This window comes from Pleurodeles waltl, chromosome 4_1, assembly GCF_031143425.1.
Source record: "Pleurodeles waltl isolate 20211129_DDA chromosome 4_1, aPleWal1.hap1.20221129, whole genome shotgun sequence".
Taxonomy (NCBI): Eukaryota; Metazoa; Chordata; class Amphibia; order Caudata; family Salamandridae; genus Pleurodeles; species Pleurodeles waltl.
Window position 1 is genome coordinate 364,346,503 of NC_090442.1, and position 19,754 is coordinate 364,366,256.

General features: G+C 45.1%; 1 protein-coding gene across 2 annotated transcripts in view; it reads left to right on the forward strand.

The window, feature by feature from the left end:
* The window catches only part of LOC138287750 (solute carrier organic anion transporter family member 1C1-like), a 450,721-nt gene that overhangs the window by 186,503 nt on the left and 244,464 nt on the right, over positions 1 to 19,754 (forward strand). For both annotated transcript variants that reach the window (XM_069228522.1, XM_069228523.1), the window contains one exon: positions 4,944 to 5,171. In XM_069228522.1, coding sequence (XP_069084623.1) covers positions 4,944 to 5,171 — 228 coding nt within the window. The remainder of the gene's footprint in view (positions 1 to 4,943; positions 5,172 to 19,754) is intronic.

Genomic DNA, 19,754 nt, shown 5'->3' on the forward strand with positions numbered 1-19,754 from the left:
GAGGAGAGTGAACCTCTCCCCGACCTCCTCTCTGCCCAAGAAGGTGATGGGTCAGTAAGCGGGGTCATTCTGTCTGACTCCCTGACTCTAAATCAGAAAGGAGACTGCTATGAGCTGTTGGAGCAGTTCTCCCCCCTGTTCTCCCTTACTCCTGGACTGACCCACCTCTGTGTTCATGATATTGACACTGGTGACAGTCTCCCTGTGAAAAACTAAATTTACAGGTTGTCGGATAAGGTGAAGGCCAGCATCAAGGAGGAGGTCTCCAAGATGTTGACTCTAGGGGTTATTGAGAAATCCAGTAGTCCCTGGGCCAGCCCAGTGGTGTTGGTCCCTAAGGCTACTGCCCCAGGTGCGAAGCCAGAACTCCGGTTCTGTGTGGACTACCGGGGTCTCAACTCAGTCACGCGGACTGATGCTCACCCCATCCCCCGAGCTGATGAGCTCGTGGACAGACTAGGCGCTGCCAAGTTCCTGAGTACGTTTGATCTTACTTCAGGGTACTGGCAGATCGCCCTGACTGAGGGGGCCAAGGAAAGATCCGCATTCTCCACCCCTGATGGCCATTACCAGTTCCGGGTGATGCCGTTTGGGTTGAAAAATGCCCCCGCTACCTTCCAACGGTTGGTTAACGGGGTCCTAGCTGGCAAGGATGCCTTCTGTGCAGCCTACCTGGATGACATAGCTGTCTACAGTTCCAGCTGGGAGGAACACTTGCTTCACCTCAAGGAGGTGCTTCAGGCCCTGCAACAGGCAGGTCTGACCATCAAGGCCAGTAAGTGCCAGATTGGGCAGGGTTCCGTGGTGTACTTGGGACACCTAGTGGGTGGTGGCAAGGTGCAGCCACTCCAGTCCAAGATTGAAACTATCAAGGCCTTGAGAGCCTTTCTAGGCCTCACAGGATACTACCGCAGGTTTGTCAAGGGCTATGGTACCATTGTAACACCCTTGACAGAACTCACTTCCAAGAAACAACCTAGGTTGGTGAATTGGACAGAGGCTTGTCAGAAAGCCTTTGACGCCCTGAAGGAAGCCATGTGCACGGCCCCCGTACTCATGGCCCCTGACTACTCCCAGGAATTTATCGTGCAGACAGACGCTTCAGAGCATGGCATAGGGGCAGTCCTAGCACAGCTGAATGAGGAGGGCAGAGATCAACCGGTAGTCTTTATTAGCAGAAGACTATTACCACGGGAACAGAGGTGGAGTGCTATTGAGAGAGAAGCTTTTGCTGTGGTCTGGGCACTGAAGAAGCTAAGACCCTACCTGTTTGGGACTCACTTCCGGGTTCAGACAGACCACAGGCCCCTCAGATGGCTCATGCAGATGAGGGGTGAGAATCCAAAACTCTTGAGGTGGTCCATTTCCCTACAGGGGATGGACTTTACGGTGGAACATCGCCCAGGGGTTGACCACGCCAATGCTGATGGTCTCTCCAGGTACTTCCGCCTTAGCGATGAGAGCTCCCAGGAGGTCGGGTAGCTCTCCCCACTTTCAGCTGGGGGGGACACATGTTAGACCTGACAGCCTTAGGGTAGTCACCCCTAACTTTTTGCCTGCCTCCCTCCACTTTTTGGACACTGTTTTTGCTGGTTTATAGATTCTGCACACTTTACCCCTGCTAACCAGGGCTAAAGTGCATATGCTCTCTCCCCTAAAACATGGTAACCTGGAATCATACCTGATTGGACTATTTAATTTACTTATAAGTCCCTGATAATGTGCACTACCTGTGCCTAGGGCCTGTAGATTAAATGCTACTAGTGGACCTGCAGCACTGGTTGTGCCACCCACTTAAGTAGCTACCTTAACCTTGTCTCAGGCTTGCCGTTGCAAGGCCTGTGTGTGCAGTTTCACTGCTACTTCGACTTGGCATTTAAAAGTACTTGCCAAACCAAGAACTCCCCTTTTTCTACATATAAGTCACCTCTAATGTGTGCCCTAGGTAACCCCTAGAGCAGGGTGCTGTGTAGGTAAAAGGCAGGACATGTGCCTGTGTAGTTATATGTCCTGGTAGTGTAAAACTCATAAATTCGTTTTTACACTGCTGTGAGGCCTGCTCCCTTCATAGGCTAACATTGGGGCTGCCCTCATACACTGTTGAAGTGGCAGCTGCTGATCTGAAAGGAGCAGGAAGGTCATATTTAGTATGGTCAGAATGGTAATACAAAGTCCTACTGACTGGTGAAGTCGGATTTAATATTACTATTCTAGAAATGCCACTTTTAGAAAGTGAGCATTTCTGTGCACTTAAATCCTTCTGTGCCTTACAATCCACGTCTGGCTGGGCTTGGTTGACAGCTCCTTGTGCATTCACTCAGACACACCCCAAACACAGGGTACTCAGCCTCACTTGCATACATCTGCATTTTGAATGGGTCTTCCTGGGCTGGGAGGGTGGAGGGCCTGCTCTCACACAAAGGACTGCCACACCCCCTACTGGGACCCTGGCAGACAGGATTGGACTGAAAGGGGACCTGGTGCACTTCTTAGCCACTCTTTGAAGTCTCCCCCACTTCAAAGGCACATTTGGGTATAAAACAGGGCCTCTGCCCTACCTCATCAGACACTTGCTGGAGAAGGAACCTGAACCAGAAACTACATCCTGCCAAGAAGAACTGCCTGGCTGCTCAAAGGACTCACCTGTCTGCTTTCTACAAAGGACTGCTGCCTTGCTGTTGCCCTGCTGCCTTGCTGAACTCTTGTCTGGCTGTGAAAAGTGCTCTCCAAGGGCTTGGATAGAGCTTGCCTCCTGTTCCCTGAAGTCTCAGGACCAAAAAGACTTCTCTCTTTTATTTGGACGCTCCGTGCGCTGAAAATTTCAACGCACAGCTGGTTCCGCGGCGAGAAAAATGCCGCACACCGACGCTGATCGACGCAACGCTCTTGGGACGCTCGAAAATCCGACGCACGGCTTCGCAAGGACAACGCCGCCCAACCTCGAGAGGAGAAATCGACGCGACGCCTGCCGTGAGATCGTAATTTCAACGCGCAGCCCCGCAGATCGACATCCAGAGGAGAAATCAACGCGACGCCTGCCGTGAGATCGTAATTTCGACGCGCAGCCCCGCAGACCGACGCGCAGCCGGAGAACAAGCAGGATAATCCACGCACAGACCCGGGACATCTGGTAATCCCCGTGATCCACAGAAAGAGACTGTCCGAGCGCCGGAAAACGACGCCGACTTCCCCGCGTGGAAAATAACGACGCAAGTCCGTGTGTGCTGGGGAGAAATCGACGCACACACCCTTTTTTCCACGGACCTCTTCTCTGGTGGCCCTCTGAGGAGATTTTTCCACTCCCAACCAGGTACTTAAAAGAGACTTTGTTTATATTCTAAAGACTTAAGACACTTTATATCACTGTCCTGTGATATTTCTACAATTTTCCATTGCAACTTTATTCTTTTTGACCTACAAGTATCCTGATAAATATTATATATTTTTCTAAACACTGTGTGGTGTATTTTTGTGGTGCTATATGGTGGTATTGTATGATTTATTGCACAAATACTTTACACATTGCCTTCTAAGTTAAGCCTGACTGCTCGTGCCAAGCTACCAGAGGGTGGGCACAGGATAATCTTGGATTGTGTGTGACTTACCCTGACTAGAGTGAGGGCTTTTGCTTGGACAGGGGGTAACCTGACTGCCAACCAAAACCCCATTTCTAACAGGTAATATACATGTCTGTATGCAACAAGGCATAGAAGATATATATTTTGTCAGCCGCATATGTGGTAAATTTCCATAATCAGTTCAGGAAATTATGGTGGATGTTACCGCTGGAATCTTCAAGCTGTACAGCGATGCGGTCTCTGGGAGACATTGCTAGCTGATTTACATCAACTGAGGATTTTAATTTTTGCATTGTTCAATGATATCACAAACGTTTTCTCGCATATTTACGATTTTAGGCATAGGAAAACTAAGTGATTTGCCCAAAATCATACTATTTTTTGTCAACTACTGAAGCCAGGATTACAACCCAGATTCCAGGGTTCCAAAGTTGGTAGGCTAGCTGTTTAGTTTCTAGATCGAAGCAAATGGGCTCCTGCGTTCTTTGGTATAAGGTTCCTTCATGAAATGAGCATGCCAGGGTAGAAGTGTCTCGGTGTAATTGTTTTTCTGTTATCTAGTATTGTCTACGTCACCTATATCATTCATCTCCCTTCAACAGCCTATGTAAGTGTTTACACTCTCCTAATCCTATGAAAAGTTGATGTGTTTGAAAATATCTCAGAGCGCTACGAACAAATACCTAAATAAATAGAAAACTAGCAGTAGAATAAACCATGACGGCAGGCATCATTACAAAACACGTTATGAGCTCATTTTCATTTCACCATACTGGCGGTCTTTACAATAACAGCAGAATCATCTGTGGTAATTGTGCACCCAGTAACACCATTCCCGCAAGCTGCAGAATTTAGGGGGAGAGGGAAATTACAGCTTTTCCTACTTAGAAAGAGGCATAACATTAACGGTAGGAACTTGCAAACATGATTTGCACACCGTTTCCTATTTTGAGCAGTTCATCCTTTTCACATTGCCTCAGACCTTTCCTGGCCCAACCTGAAATGGGAACACTGTAGGAATGCAGGAATTACCGCAAACTGAGAATGTCGCTTTAGGTGCAGTAGGGAATTTGCGCATGAATGGTGAGTGGTGTGAAGACCATTGTACCAGTAAAACAGGCATTTAGACCAGCCTTAGTAGCATGCTGCCTGACCAACCCCCAACAAGACAACACGCTTTGCTCTGCCGGAAGGGTGAATTTCTCATAATTCTAACAGAATTACATACCTTGATAACATTTAATAAGAACATCACTGAATCACCATTCTCGTTTCTGTATGTGAGACATTGAACACGTGATACATACTTTTTCACGATAGTTTTGTTCCAACATGAACTGTATTGTTTAATTCCTTTTGTTCCAGAAAGCGTTACAATAACTCCCCGAGATTCTCGCTGGGTTGGCGCTTGGTGGCTAGGCTTTCTACTGTGCTCAGTCGTCAGCTTACTTGCCGCCATTCCATTCTTGTTTCTGCCCAGGAGTTTGGTGAAAGAAGGAGATACATGCACACAAGAACTGCCTGCGTCTAAAGAAGGAGGAAGCAAAATGCCTGAACAAGAGAATCCTCAAAGGGAGACAATAAGTATAAAAGGCAAGTTTTCAAATGAAGTATTTAAAAGCAGCTATCATTTTAAAATCATGTATGCAATTTTATTGACTCACGATTCTGAATTTTCTGAGTTTCAGACTAGAAAATATCAAATCTGATTATCAAATCAAAGTAATTCAAATACCTTATTCAAAATGTCTCAGAAATGAAGCTGGGCAGTGAAGCAGAGTGTACCAAAGATCTTATTTCTTGATCCATTTGTCAGGCTGATAACATTAGACCTGTAGTGAATTTGCCTGTTAGACTATGGGACAGAAAGGCCATAGTCTTAATAAGAGCTGTGTCTGAGCTCCGGTAAGGCCTAAACAAGAGATTCCAATTAAACATTTATGTTGCTGCACAAATGCTACAACAGTTGATAAATATTACCCCCCCTATGTATCTGGGATCTGCTTGAATTGTTGATGGTGGGAGTGTCTTGGGAATTCCCCTATTGGGGGCCAATAGAAATGTGGGTTGAGCCTCCTAAAGTCTAACCAATGTGTGTATGTAGGTAAAACGCCATTTTGTCTTGGAACCCAAAATCCTTTTAATGCAGTGTGCCCCAGAACACTGAAAAATGAAAGGAGTGCTCCAAGATATGTAGGTATCTATTACCCTCAGTCCCAACGGTTGGAACTGTAGATGTTATCATCAAGATTAGGGTGGCCTAGGCGTACCTTTATTGAAAAACTGAAAGGAACACTTCTGTAGTAGTTAGCAGCAATATGATCATGTGCCTCCTGGGGAGTGGCTATGAGTGTGGCAGAGATCATCCCAGCCCTCTCTGCGTGGATGAAAAGTGTTTGCAAATGAATATGGAGGGAGTTCAAATAATGTTTTATTTCCTCAAGTGAGGTGGCCTTGAAGACAACTACGTTCGTGGCTCCTGTCATTAAGTTTGATGAACAGCTCTGTCAAACATGACAACAGCCTGTCAAACTTCTAACATTCATGTCATCGGAGAGACACTTGAAAAGGTCTTGGTGAAGCTGTTGACTTTTTGATGGAAATCTCAGATCAGGAGAAAGTTGAATTTTGTGCCCAGAAAACATCCCTCACCAGCTGGATACTTTTTGAGCCTTCACCCATTTAAGATTTCTACCTTCAGATTTGGTCACATTTTTGGAGCTCAGATTCTTCCAGCTGGGCAAGGCTGCAAGATGTAGCTAAGGAGGGCTCAACAACACCTTCTCTGCTAAGTCATGTTGGATCAGAATTGGTGTTGCAGAGAAGACTATAGCAGGAGCAGCCTAAACCTCTGGCTCAGCAGCAATGCGCCTTTGTCAGATCTGCTAAGCACGTTTGTATTAGTACCCCCTCAGTTATCAGAGCAAAATTTGTCAAAAAGATTCGAAGTCCGAGTATTCAGGAAACTAAGAGAAGGACATTTTGACACACGTCAGCAGTCACCAGTCAGTGACAGTACTTGGGGAGGGTCACATTTCACTCAAGCAGATCCAGCAGCAGGGTCCAGGGAAAGTCCAGTTGGAATTAGTCAGCTGGACAGTTGCAGGAAAGGCCTCTGGAAGCTTGTTGTGTCCCTTAAGTTCCAACAGGAGGTCAGCCACTTGACCCTAGGAATCACTTTTGGGGTCATGGGTTCAAGCAAGCAAGTAAGCATAGTCTCCCTCACAGGTCCAGGAGTGTTCTGAGTGGAGTAATGGGGGTGCCACTTCTATGCCCAGTGCCAATCCATGGGTGGGAGAAACTCCTGGCCACTCTCTAACTAATGGGGTAAAAGTTTGCAGGGGTGACCCTACCTACTTTTGCAGCACTTTCTGTTACAATGTGCCAGTTAGGGGTATGCTGATTTTATCAAATTTAAAAGGAAGAGCACAAGCATTTTACCACTGATTAGCAGGCCTAAAGCGTGCAGAGTCCCATGTTTTACTGTAAGCTATTCAACAGTGCCCTCCTCCTCCGAAATACAACATGTCAGAACCCTTCTTCCCCTGGTCAGATTTCCCTGTGCTCTTCCAGAAATGTGGATAACGCAATGGACAAACCTTCCCAAGGGGTCACTTCAAACCAGTTCTAGGGCAGCCTAGTCTCCCACTGGGTTTGGAGCCTGTCTGACTAGGAAGCCAAAGAGAGACATGCCTAGTTCTGAGCTACATCAGCCAGCAATAGGGTATGCACCTCATGAACCTCAGAGAGGGGCTGGACACAACCATGCATGCCATACTGCCGAAGGAAGAAAAACACCTTCCCTCACCCAAGCCTTGCGCCCACTGTTTGTGAGCAATCTTCATCTCATCACAGGGGAGCCATTTATCAGCCAGGTGACACTGGCAGTAAGGCACATTTGGGTTAGGCAAGAAAATGACAACTTTCTAAAAATGCCATTTTCAAAATAGTAATATAAAATGGAACGTTACCATCAAGCTGGATTTTAAATTACTAATAAAATAAGTCTTGAATCATCTTTCTATCTGCTGTCAAAGCAAAATTACACATTATAAGTTGTTATAATGTAACCCAGTGTTTTCTTAAGGGAGAGCCAGCCTTGTTACAGTGAACATGTAAACCCTTAAATACACATCTATGACTTTGTAAATACCATGCACCCTTACCTATGGACACTTAGGCGGTCATTCTGACCGCGGCGGGCGGCGGTCGCCGCCCGCCATGCGATCACCGCCAAATGGCAGCTCCGCGGTCAGAAGACCGCAGATGCCATTCTGGCTTTCCCGCTGGGCCGGCGGGCGCCCGCCAAAGGAGCGCCCAGCGGGAAAGGCCCTGCAACAATGAAGCCGGCTCCGAATGGAGCCGGCGGAGTTGCAGGGGTGCGACGGGTGCAGTTGCACCCGTCGCGATTTTCACTGTCTGCTAAGCAGACAGTGAAAATGCTGGTAGGGCCCTGTTAGGGGGCCCCTGCACTGCCCATGCCAGTGGCATGGGCTGTGCAGGGGCCCCCAGGGGCCCCACAACACCCGTTCCCGCCATCCTGTTCCCGGCGGTAAAAACCGCCAGAAACAGGATGGCGGGAAGGGGGTCGGAATCTCCATGGCGATTCCATGGAGATTCAGCCCAGCAAGGGGAAAACCGGCGGGAAACCGCCGGATCCCTTTTTCTGACCGCGGCTTTACTGCCGCGGTCAGAATGGTCTGGGAAGCACCGCCAGCCTGTTGGCGGTGCTTCCGTGGTCATCGGCCCTGATGTCGATGACCGCCAGGGTCAGAATGACCCCCTTAGGGCCTGATTACAACTTTGGAGGAGGTGTTAATCCGTCCCAAAAGTGACGGTAAAGTGACGGATATACCACCAGCCGTATTACGAGTTCCACTAAATCCAAATTTTGAAGTTGTGGTGCATTTAGTTAAATACTGTAGTCTCAGTGACCAGCAGAAAATCATCACCAGAAATCTAAATGATATATCAGAATATAATTGCCATGTTCTGTAGTTTGTACCGTTTAGAAGTATGGATCCAACAACATTTAATAAAACAGTAACCCAACTACAATTTGCCTTCCTATATAGATGAAGCAGAACGTTTCGCTAATCTGTTTTTCGCTGCTATACAACTAATTGCTGTCTGTTTTGTGATCTCTCTTTTCATATTATAAAACAAGGTCTGTCATAGGTGTGTTGTAACATTTCCTTTTTAATTGTGCATGTCTTGAAATTTAATTTTTATTTCCATAAGTAGTTTGTTAATTTAATAGCACCATCACCTTGTTTAGTGTTTGATATCTGCTTATTTACTCTTCCATTAACGATAACACATTTTCAATGAGGTTGTAAGGCTTGGCATCTTTGGCGTGGTCTCCCCTAACTTTGTGCCTCTGTTTCCCAAGTTGCTGATGTGTGCTGGACTCTGTTTGTGCCGCTTTGGTACTCTGGGCACTTTACATCGGCTATACAGTGCTAAAGTGCAAGTGCTCCTATGTAAAATGTATGTGTAATTGGCTTTCCACGATTTGCTTATTTGGTTTACTAGTAAGTCCCTAGTACAGTGCACTAGAGGTGCCCAGGGCCTGTAAATCAAATGCTACTAGTGGGCCTGAAGCACTGGTTGTGCCACCCACAAGAGTAGCCCATTATGCATGGCTCAGACCCTGCAGTTTTAAACTGCCAATTCGACTTGGCAAGTGTACCCACTTGCCGGGCCTACATCTTCTCTTTTCATACATGTAGGGCACTCCAAAGGTAGGCCCTAGGTAGCCCCATGGGCAGGGTGCAGTGTATGTTTAGGGTAGGACATCTACTAACGTGTTTTATATGTCCTAATAGCGAAATACTGCCAAATTCGGTTTTCACTGTGCAAGGCCTATCACTTTCATAGGTCTCTTCAAATATTATTAAAGTGCAGATTCCCTTTGGGAGCAGATAGAAATGTGGAGTTTAGGGTCTCTTATCTCACAGTGTAAAAAATACACCTATTGGTAAAGGTTGTTTTTAGGTTGTGTGTTTGAAAATGCCACTTTTAGAAAGTAGGCATTTTCTTGCTTAAACCATTCTGTGAATATGCCTGTTTGTGGATTCCTTGTCTGGGTCACTTTGAGAGTTGTGCTGTTTGCACCTCTCCTGTAGACAGTGACACAAAGGGAGCTTGGGTGTAGCCTGCATATTCCGATGATCCATCTGTGCTGGGGGAGGGGAGGAGTGGTCTCTGACACCTGAAAGGGCTGTGCCTGCCCTCACACAATGTGTCTGGGGCCTAGCCTGGGCAAAGCAGGATCTTACAAACAAGACAGACTTTTCTTTGAAGCTTGCCTACTTCAAAGGCAGAAAGGGGTATAAGTATGGGACCCAAAACCCCTACAGATTAGATCACTTCTGGAATCAAGAGTAACCTCTGCCAAAGAGAAGAGCTGAAGATCTGAGGAGAAGAGCTGCCCCTGCCTGTGACTGTGCTTTGTTGGACTATCCTGCAGTTGCTGCTTCTGCCTGTGAAAGGGGACAAAGACAGGACTTTGTTGTGCATTCCTGCTTGAGAAGAATCTCCAAGGGCTTGAATTGAGCTTGCCTACTGTTGTTGAAGTCTCACGGCCACCAATGACTTCCTCTGCCAGAACCTGGACTCTCTGCTGAGACTCCTGCCCTGCCAAGTGGTGCCCTATCCAGTCCCTGGGCTCTTGAAAATTGAAGTTGGTGGACAAGAACTGAAAATCCACGTACTGAATGCCATGTGGGAACAAATTTTATGAACCTTCTGCAACGTGGCTGATAAACGACGGGCTGCCAGCTTCACGGCTGAAATCGACACTCCACCTGCATCACGGCATGGAGATCGACGCATCGGAGCTTGAGAAATGACGCACAACACTCGCTTACGGAGGCTTATAATGATGCAAACCCCACGCAGGGAGGTTTTCTGATACAGTGCAACAGGATTTTCAATGCATCATCCCTAGAGGTCCATGTCAACCCAACTGTGCGCGGATCCGAGATGTCTTGTCTGGAAATTGATGCATCGCTCTCTTGCGAGGGAGAAAAAAGACGCATCACAACCCGACTGGAGAAGAAACAACGCACTGCCTCACTTATGCGTAAGGAATCAACGCATCACTACTGTTTTCCGATGCACGCTCTCCCGTGCAGCTTTATTTTGATGCTAACCAGGTACTTTGTGTAACAACAGCATTCTCACAGTTTTCTAAGGGTTAGGACTTATTCTTTTGAAAATTCCTATCCTGACTTGTGTATGTTGGATTTTTGTCATTTTGGTCTTGTTTGATTTACATCAATATTACCTAGTTTTCTAAACTGGCGTGGTGTCCACTTTGTAGTTTTTTCACTATATTCACTATGTGTGCTGGTGCCAAGCTACCAAGGGGCTGAGCGGGGGTTAAGTGAGGTTATTCTCCTTTACCCTGACAAGAGTGAGGGTCCTTGCTTGGACAGGGGATAACCTGACTGCCAACCAAAGACCCCATTTCTAGCAGAACTCACCACTGGAGTCTGGCAAGGATGAAAAGGCACCCACAATTAAACAGAACAGTGAGGCAGCATACATTTTGTTCCTATAGTAGAGACAATCAATCAGAGCCTCATGGCAGAGAGACCTGGGTATAGGCATATGACCCATCCTCTCCCAGAAAGGGTAGTTAGGGAGATTTTAAGAACAGCATTAACTTGATAGTGGCTAGGGTGAATCCTACCCACTCACAGCTAAATGATAAATGAGACCCGGGGAAGAGGAACCTTTTGATCCCAGGGCACTCCTTAGCCATCCTGGCCCCATCCCAGTGGGAGAGGTAGCTCTTCCAAGAACTAGTTTAATATGGTTGAGTAGGAGGAGGATGCACATTTCCCTAGACACATAGTTGGGTAGGAGACCTGTCACCTCTAGGGGCATGTTAGATTTGGCTAGGTATGATGCACTATCAAATAGATTACAAAATGTGCTGTAAAAGAAGGAGGGGAGTCCCTGGAATATATGTGGCCCTCGGTCAGGGACTGTGCAGGAGTCACCTCATCCCTCTGGTTGTGAATTGCACAAAGGTGGCACCTGATCCCCAACTCCTCTGAAAGTATCTGGATTTGTGGATGAACAAAAGAGGAAGAAGCTTGTTGTCTGCGATCTGTGTAAAGACTTGAAAGTCTGGACCTGCTCCCACTTCCACTTGCAGATGTAGATACCCACAGTCAGTTGGTTCATCTCCTGTCTGACTGTAGGGGGAATCAAAAACTGCAGGAGGTCCTTCTCCTTGAGTGACTAGTTATAACTGTCCCCTGGCCGGACACTTCTAGCACGCTCTGCTGGAGTGAGTCCAGCACTTTAAGTGCTGCTCCTCAGCACCTGGGAGATTTATATGTGACCAAGGGGCATTACTTCACAAAGCAGGATAGCTTTGGCTAGCAGACCTGCAGAGTTTCAGTGGGATAGGATATCTGATTTTAAGAGAACATTGTTGGATACAGCTTCCAGGCTTTTCTCTCTGGAGGTTTTTGAGCACAGAAATCAGGAGAGGGCAAGGGTTCAAAACGTATCCAGCTGAAAATATGACTTCGGTGAGTATGAAATTTGAATTTCCTTGCACTGAGCTTTTCCCACCAAAACCAACAGACTCCTTGGGACCTGGAACAAGCGGTAGCAAACTTTGAGAGGACTTCATTGTATACAGCTTACAACCTTGCACCACTGGAGGATTTCAACTTCCAGATAAAAATACTTAGTCAGTGTGAGAAAACAGGGCTGATTGCAGAGGCCCCATAACTTTTCCCCCCATTTTCCTCTTTTTGCTGGTGTTTTCCTGACTTTGATGGTGCCCTGGGTACTGCTAACCAGTCCCAGGGCCTGTGCTCTGTGTAAAATGGATATGCAAATTAGGCTAATTATAATTGGCTAAGTTAACCTACCTATAAGTCCCTAGTATATGGTAGGGCATGTAGGTTTAGGGACCACAGCATAGGTGGTGCACACCTAGGTGCACTGCTGAGGTGCCCAGTGTCATTTTAAAAGCAAGCCTGCCTTGCTGGCTGCTTTTAAATTAAAGTTATATGCAAATTCGACTTTGGAATTAAAGGTACTTCCAAAGTCTTAAACTGCCTTATTTTTACATATAAGTCACCCCTAAGGTGTACCCTATGTGCCCCTAGGGCTGGGTGCCATGTAACTATAAGCAGGGACTTTATAAAAATAGATTTATAAGCCCTGGTAAGGTAAAAACAGCCAAATTCGTTTTTCCCTCATTGAAGTAAATGGCCTTCATAGGCTAGAATGGGCAGACTTTATTTTAAATTTTAAAGTCTCCTTAAATGTTACATACCAAGAATTTGGTATCAAATTAATTGTTGTAATAAATCCCACAACTTCTAGTTGTTGGATTTAATATAACTTGTTCAGGTAAAAAGTTTAGACTTTACCTAAAAAGTTGCCAATTTCAGCTCTGCATTGTTTTTGCTGCTGTGCTCTGATTGGCCAGCCTGCAGCAGCTTCTGCCAGGCTGCCTTGATGAGGTGTGAAGTGGCCAGGCTTCACACAAAGGAATGTGCTTGGGGGAGAGAATCTCCCCTCAGCAGATGGTGAGGCAGGAAGGGGGATGGCTGCCAAACTGGTCTTCAAAGGCAGAGAAGGACATTTGCAGCACCCAGCAACACCCCCACATCCTGCAACCCCAGACAATTAGGTGCCCCCTTGATTAGATTAGGAGAGGGCAGGAGAGGGGTGTGTTTATGATTTTTAGCCACACCAGTGGGTGGGCTCAGCCAGATGTAACCTCCAAAAATCAGATTCATCCATGTTGGATTTTTAGAGACTGTTGCCTTCTGGGATGGATTTTTGCCACACTTCCCAGGAAGTGGTCATCACAGGGGGACGACCCTGTCCCTGATTGGAGAACCAGGGCCCCCCTGCTTTTCACCCAGGAGCAAGGATAAAACTGGCAGAGCTGCACCCACACCTCAGATCCCCACCAAATTTCAAGAAGAAAGAACTTAAGGAGAAGTGGCTTCACCACAAGAAGGACTTTGCCTGGCTTCAACTGGTTCAAGGAGGGACTCCCTGTTTGCTACAGGTGAAAAATTGCTAACCAGAGTCCCCTGCACCAACTCCTGAAGAAAGCGACCAGCTGACCACTGTCCAGTGGCCAAAAAGGAGTTTGCGCCAGGTGCATTCTGGGAGTTGAAGTCCGCACCCCCCAAGGACCATCACAGAACTTCTGGACAGTTGGGGTGAGCTGTGGACCCCAAAAGAACCTTAAAAGAACATCTGGGTGAAGCCCCAGAAGTTTGGAAAAGATTTGAGAATTTTTGAAAAAAAGCTCCAGAGAGGGACCGACCCGCCGCGGAAATTCTAGCCGGCTTGCCTCAACCGCGACCCGGCCTGACTTCGTGGTTCGTCCCGGTAAAGAAAAACATCCAAAAAAGAGACTAAGTCCGAAGGTAAAAAGTTGACCGGGACCTCCCAGCCATCGTATCCGAGAAGGGCTCCATGGACGTCGGATCAAGATCCAGGTTTACCCCGGTCGAAGGATTTTCATCTCGAAAAAACGACTAAGTCCGAAGGTAAAAGTCTCCACCGAGGAAACCCACATCGCTTATCCGGACAAGGGCTCCAGGAGGTCGGATTCAACTGGCAGGTTCGTCCCGGTGAAGAAAAACTTCAAAATAAACACTAAGTCAGAAGGTAACTTTTTAACCGAGGCCTCCCGCGACTTGTAGCCGAGCAGGGCTCCATCGCGGTCGGCCTGAAAGTTTGACTTTGCCCCGGTCGAGGTGCAACCAGATGACCCGATTGGCGCTTTTTGTTTCTAAGCGCTAGAAAAGTAATATTTCTTAAAAAATTCATATCTCCGGTTCCCCTGAACCGATTTTAATTGTTTTTGTGTCATTTTAAAGATAAAAATATAAACTATTTTTATAAATTGGATTTGGATTTTTAAACTGTTTCCTGTGTTTTATTTAATTACTGTTTTGTGATATTTGAATGCTTTACACTTTGTCTCCTAAGTTAAGCCTTGACGCTCGTTGCCAAGCTACCAAGGGTTGAGCTGGGATTAATTTACTGAGACCTAACTGTACCTAGGTGGAGGTTAGTGGCTTGTTGCTAGGTGTAGGTACCTACCTGCCCTACCAATAACCCATTTTCCAACAGTCAGAAAGTAACTTCTTTGATGGGTCCTCCATACTAGGCTTAACTGCCCTCATGTGTAGCCCAGGAAGCCCTAACTTGGACCTACATCTGGCCTACTACACCCTTAGGTGTTCTGCTAGTTCTTCACACTTTTGTGCTCATTGTTAACCTAAAAACGTAAAAAAAATCACTTGTCTGTTTCCACTGATTCGATTTTTGTTTAACTTTTAAAAATATATTTTCTTGTTTTTGAGAAATTCTGGAATTTTCAGTGTGTCATGGTGTGACTTTTTAAAAATGTATTACTGATAAAAACATTATATACTTTTCCGGGGTTAAGTCTTTCTGCTGTGCCAAAGCAATCAGGGGTTGAGCCCAATTTTAAATTATTGAAACAGTGTGTTTATCCTGACAAGATGTTGGACTTATAGTGGGAGGGACTCACATTCTTTCCAAATAATAGTCACTTTCTTACATCCAGGACAATGTCTAAAGACTTCATTGAGTCAACGATTATTGGTGAGGTGTTGTGTTAGGAATATGCTTGCTGTATGCTGCAGTTGTGGGGAATTCTCATATACAACTTTGGGAAGAGGCTGTATATCCTTGGAAGCGGATATTTGTGAATAGAGTTAAGTGTTGTCTGCATAAAACTGGTAGTTGATGTTTCGTTATCCAGTGCTAGGGACTAATGGTTCCTTTGCAGGTTTTGAATAGCATGTGTAGGAAACATTGACCCTGATGAGAGTCTGTGTTGCAGATCTGATGAGTCAAAGAAAAAGTTATTGATAATGGTTTGTCAACAACAATTGTCCAAGAATGATGTTGACCACTTAAAGTTAGGTGAATCCCGTCTTCAAGGATTATCAGAAGAGAGTCATTGTTCACTATGTGAAAGGTCCCAGATGGTGTCCAGAAGGACAGGTAATCAGGACCCACCATCTTCAAAGATGAGGAGGGCATTAACATATATTTTTTAGGGTGGCTTTTTCTGTATTGCATCATGCTCTAAAACTGAATCAATGTTCATCAAACAACTCATTTTCTTTCATGAAGAGTTTCAGTTGTGATTCACACAGCTTTCTAACACTTTGGCCAGGAAGGATAGATCAATTACTGGGTGAAAGTTGTTTGAGGTTATAGGACCTGCTCTCTATTTTTTAGCAGTCTAGTGACTTGACCGACATTGAGGGAGTCTGTTATGGTCCCTCGAGCCAGAGAAGAATTTATGATGTTCTTCCAGATAGCTGCTACTGCTTCTTTATTCTTTGAGAGAAGAGAAAGGAATTGGTGTCTTCAGGAGGGATGAGATCAGACTGATCAATTTAATTTAATTGAAATTGAAATCACATGAGTTCTCTTCTAATTTCCTAGTAAGGATTTTGTGGTTGAGGGTATATAGGGTGCTTACCTGAGCTCAGTATTTTTTATTTTTCCAAGACAAAGTTGGATAACTTGTCATATTTTTCTTTGGACATTGTTTATTCATTCCTTGTTAGGCTTGAGTGTAAATTACTTTATATGTGTTCACTCATTGATGAAGGTCACTATGTTAGGTATGATCTTGGTCTTGGATGTTAAAAGACCTGCTGTGTGCTTAAAGTCTTTTACGGTCTCTGATCCGGCAGACATACTTCTTCTCTGAGAGTAATTAAGATGACAGGGTGGGAGAGTGTGCTGCACCCATTTATTTATTTATTTATGTGGGGCATTGACGTAAGAATCAGCCAGGCAAACTGTAGAAACAGAAGTAGAAACAGGGGGAAGGGAGCCATATATATTTGTGAAGATGGCTTTGAATCAGGCTTTAAATACGCTATTCATTCTGAGGGTACTGATCCAATTGCAATGACCAGTAAGAATGTGAATGTGTAAATAATTTGTTTTGTATGAGATGGCTTGTGAGCTCCTACCGTAAGAAGTTTTTGGCTAAGGACTTTGTCATATATTTTGAGAGTCACGGGGTTTTTCAAAAGGGGAAATTTGCAATTCTTCTCTTTTTGCTTATGGAGTTGTTCTTTCTTCACTTTTGCAGGTATTGAAAGTTGTCTGCCTAGTCCTATTTTTGTCGTGTTGGATTCCTTGCTTCACCTTGGGTTTAGTGGTGTATCAATTGAAAAATGTTCAGACACTATGTACAGTTATTATTATTATTATTGTTTATTCGGTCTAGATTTAGACTATTGCAATACAATAAAACAATCATACATAGCAATGATAAAAACTCATGTCCACCATTAAAAAATGCCATACAATTTTAAGCTAAAAATGCATCTATAAAAACTATTAAAACTATAGGTTCACGGATAAAAACAATCCTAAAAAAGAAGAGAAATTCAAGCACCAGCAATATGCAATATGGTGTACTGTAAAAATATAAAAATGGATGTTAATACAATACTTTTAGGGCTAAAGTATATTAACAATTGTAAAATTAATCCACAATTTTGGGCTGCATTCAGTATCAATTAAACTGCACTATAGGAAAAAAAAAGATTAGTAAAATCCCCAGAACCCTTAGTTAATAATAGTTAAAGGTAAAATATGCAATCCAGAAATCATATCCTAAAGCCCCCCAGTGACCCTGAGATATTTAAAATCCACACACTGGTTAGGTACAATTTCCCATCAGAGTTGGAATACATGACACCTCACAAGCCTAAAATCTGCTAGACGTGTCCAAGTAAATCTAGTTAGATTCCCCATCCATAAGCTATGCAATACCAATCCAACTCAGAGCCCCGAGGCTAGGGTGAACCTATGACGGATGGACCAAGCTGCAGACAGATATTTGGTGACAGAGCTTACTACCAGCGTAGATGGGTCATATTTGCATATTCTGAAAGCATTAGCTCGGTCCTGCAAAAATAAGATCTTGCACCAAGGGATGATCCACCTTCCTTTAGGGCTCTTGTAAAGGGGGCAAAAAAACAACACGTGCTGGGGTGATTCCTTGCATCGGTGACAGTTTATGCATCTATCAGTCGTGGGATTACTTGTCGACCAACGGGCCATAAAACTGTTAACAGGTAAGATGCCATATCTTAGCTGGAGGAGTAAGGCACAGGGGCTTGCAGGTATAGGGAGGTCCATGAAATTCTCGGGCCGGGGTTCATGTTTAACCTGCAGAAACTCTGCAGTTAACTGGCCTACCCCAATGCGGTGGAAAAGCTCATCGTTGGTTTTCCCCCAGAACCTCCCTTTAATCAATTGTCTAGCATTAGCAGGGATCAATTCGGAGTACTTCCAATAGTGGGGGAGACCTAACTTATCCCAGGTGGATTTCATCTCCCTCAACCATAGAATTTTTTCCCAACCCTGCGGGGATGTTATGAGGTCTCTTATTGCCGCCCTAATTGGTTCAAGTTCATCCGTTTTCCATATTCGAATCCAATATAAAAGCGGTCTCAAACCTTCTGTGTCTTTGATACTATTTAAACCTAGATCGAATCTGAGAGGGATCATTGGTGTGCCCTTCCCTAGCCTGGATACATGTCTGAGAAAGTGATTTTCTTTGGTTTGTAAAATATCCAGTTGTCTGTGAAACCCCAGAGTTCCGCTCCGTACAGGGCCGCAGCATGGATTTGGACTTTATAAATCTCGGAGATTGGGTTCAACGGGGGACTCGCTGCAGCTCTAGCCTTGTGTTCTATTGCCACGCCTCTTTGGCTTATAATGAGTCCCTTTTCTAATAGCTGCCTCCCATCTACCAGAGTCCGTTAGCCTAATGCCCAAATAATCAAACTCTGAGACTCTTTCCAGAGGGATTGAATACATTTCTATTTTTGCACATAATCTCTTTCTCAAGGCACTAAATATCATAAATTTTGTTTTCTTGACATTAACATCCAGCCCATAATCTCTACAGAATACAAAGAATTGATTAACCAAATTTTGGATTCCCATTGGTGATTTAGCTAACAACATAGTGTCATCCGCATAAAGCAAGCACGGTATTTTCTTCCCAGCCAGCTTGGGCGACTCGTTTATGCAATTCTCCAAATATTGAAAACAATTATTTATGAATAGGAGGAAGAGGGTAGGGGCTAGAACACATCCTTGTCTGACTCCTCTTTTAATGGCTACTGAGTCTGTCAACTCACCATCCTTATCACACCTCATTTGTGCATAAGTATTCTTGTGCAGTCGAACAATAAGTTTCAAAAGACCTTTTGGAACGCCCATATTGGATAGTGTCGACCACAACAAGTTTCTGGGCACCAAATCAAATGCAGCTCTAAGGTCAATAAAAACCGCATACAGGTTTCCCCCCCTAGGTCCACATTCTTCCATTTGACTGCTAGAAACCTCAGGGCTTGATCTATGGTGCTAACTGCGGGTCTGAACCCTGCCTGTAGATCAGAAATAGCTTCAGACTCTGAGATCCATTCATCAAGATGGAACAGGACTTGCTTAGCAAAAAGTTTTTGGGAGTTGTCAAGTAAACATATCGGACGGTATTTGGCAGGATCACTGGGACTACCTTTTTTGAAGAGGGAAACTACCTCGGCTCCTTTCCAAGAGCACAGGACAGGATCTCCTGCTGCGACTGCGTTACAGTCTAGGTTTAAGTAAGGGGGCCCATATGTCAGATCTTGTCTTGTATAGGTCACCAGGGATCTTATCAGGACCTGGGGCCTTTCCCCAGTTCAATGAAATTATTGCAGCTTTAGTTTCTGCTAGAGTGAATTTAATAGGGGTGGCCCGGCAGTCAAGCTGTCATCGAGGTTCCTAAAAGTAGCTACTTCATATAATCGACCAAAGTGCTCAGCCCACACTGCGGGGAGGATTGAGCTACCAGGCTGGAGGAATGAGTCCCCACTGTCGTCTGCTATCAATTTCCAGAACCTGGAAATATCATTTACTTTTGCAGACTCCAGGATGGCTACCCATCTAGACTCCTCCCAGCTCCTGCGTGCTCTTCAACATTCCTGTTTGTAATCCTTCCTAGCTTGTTTTATATGCTCTGCGTGACCCCCTCTCAGGGCTCTCAATAACTTATGCTGGGCTCCCCTACATGAGTTGCTAAACCACCCTGTGCTGCGCTTCTTTCTACAGTTG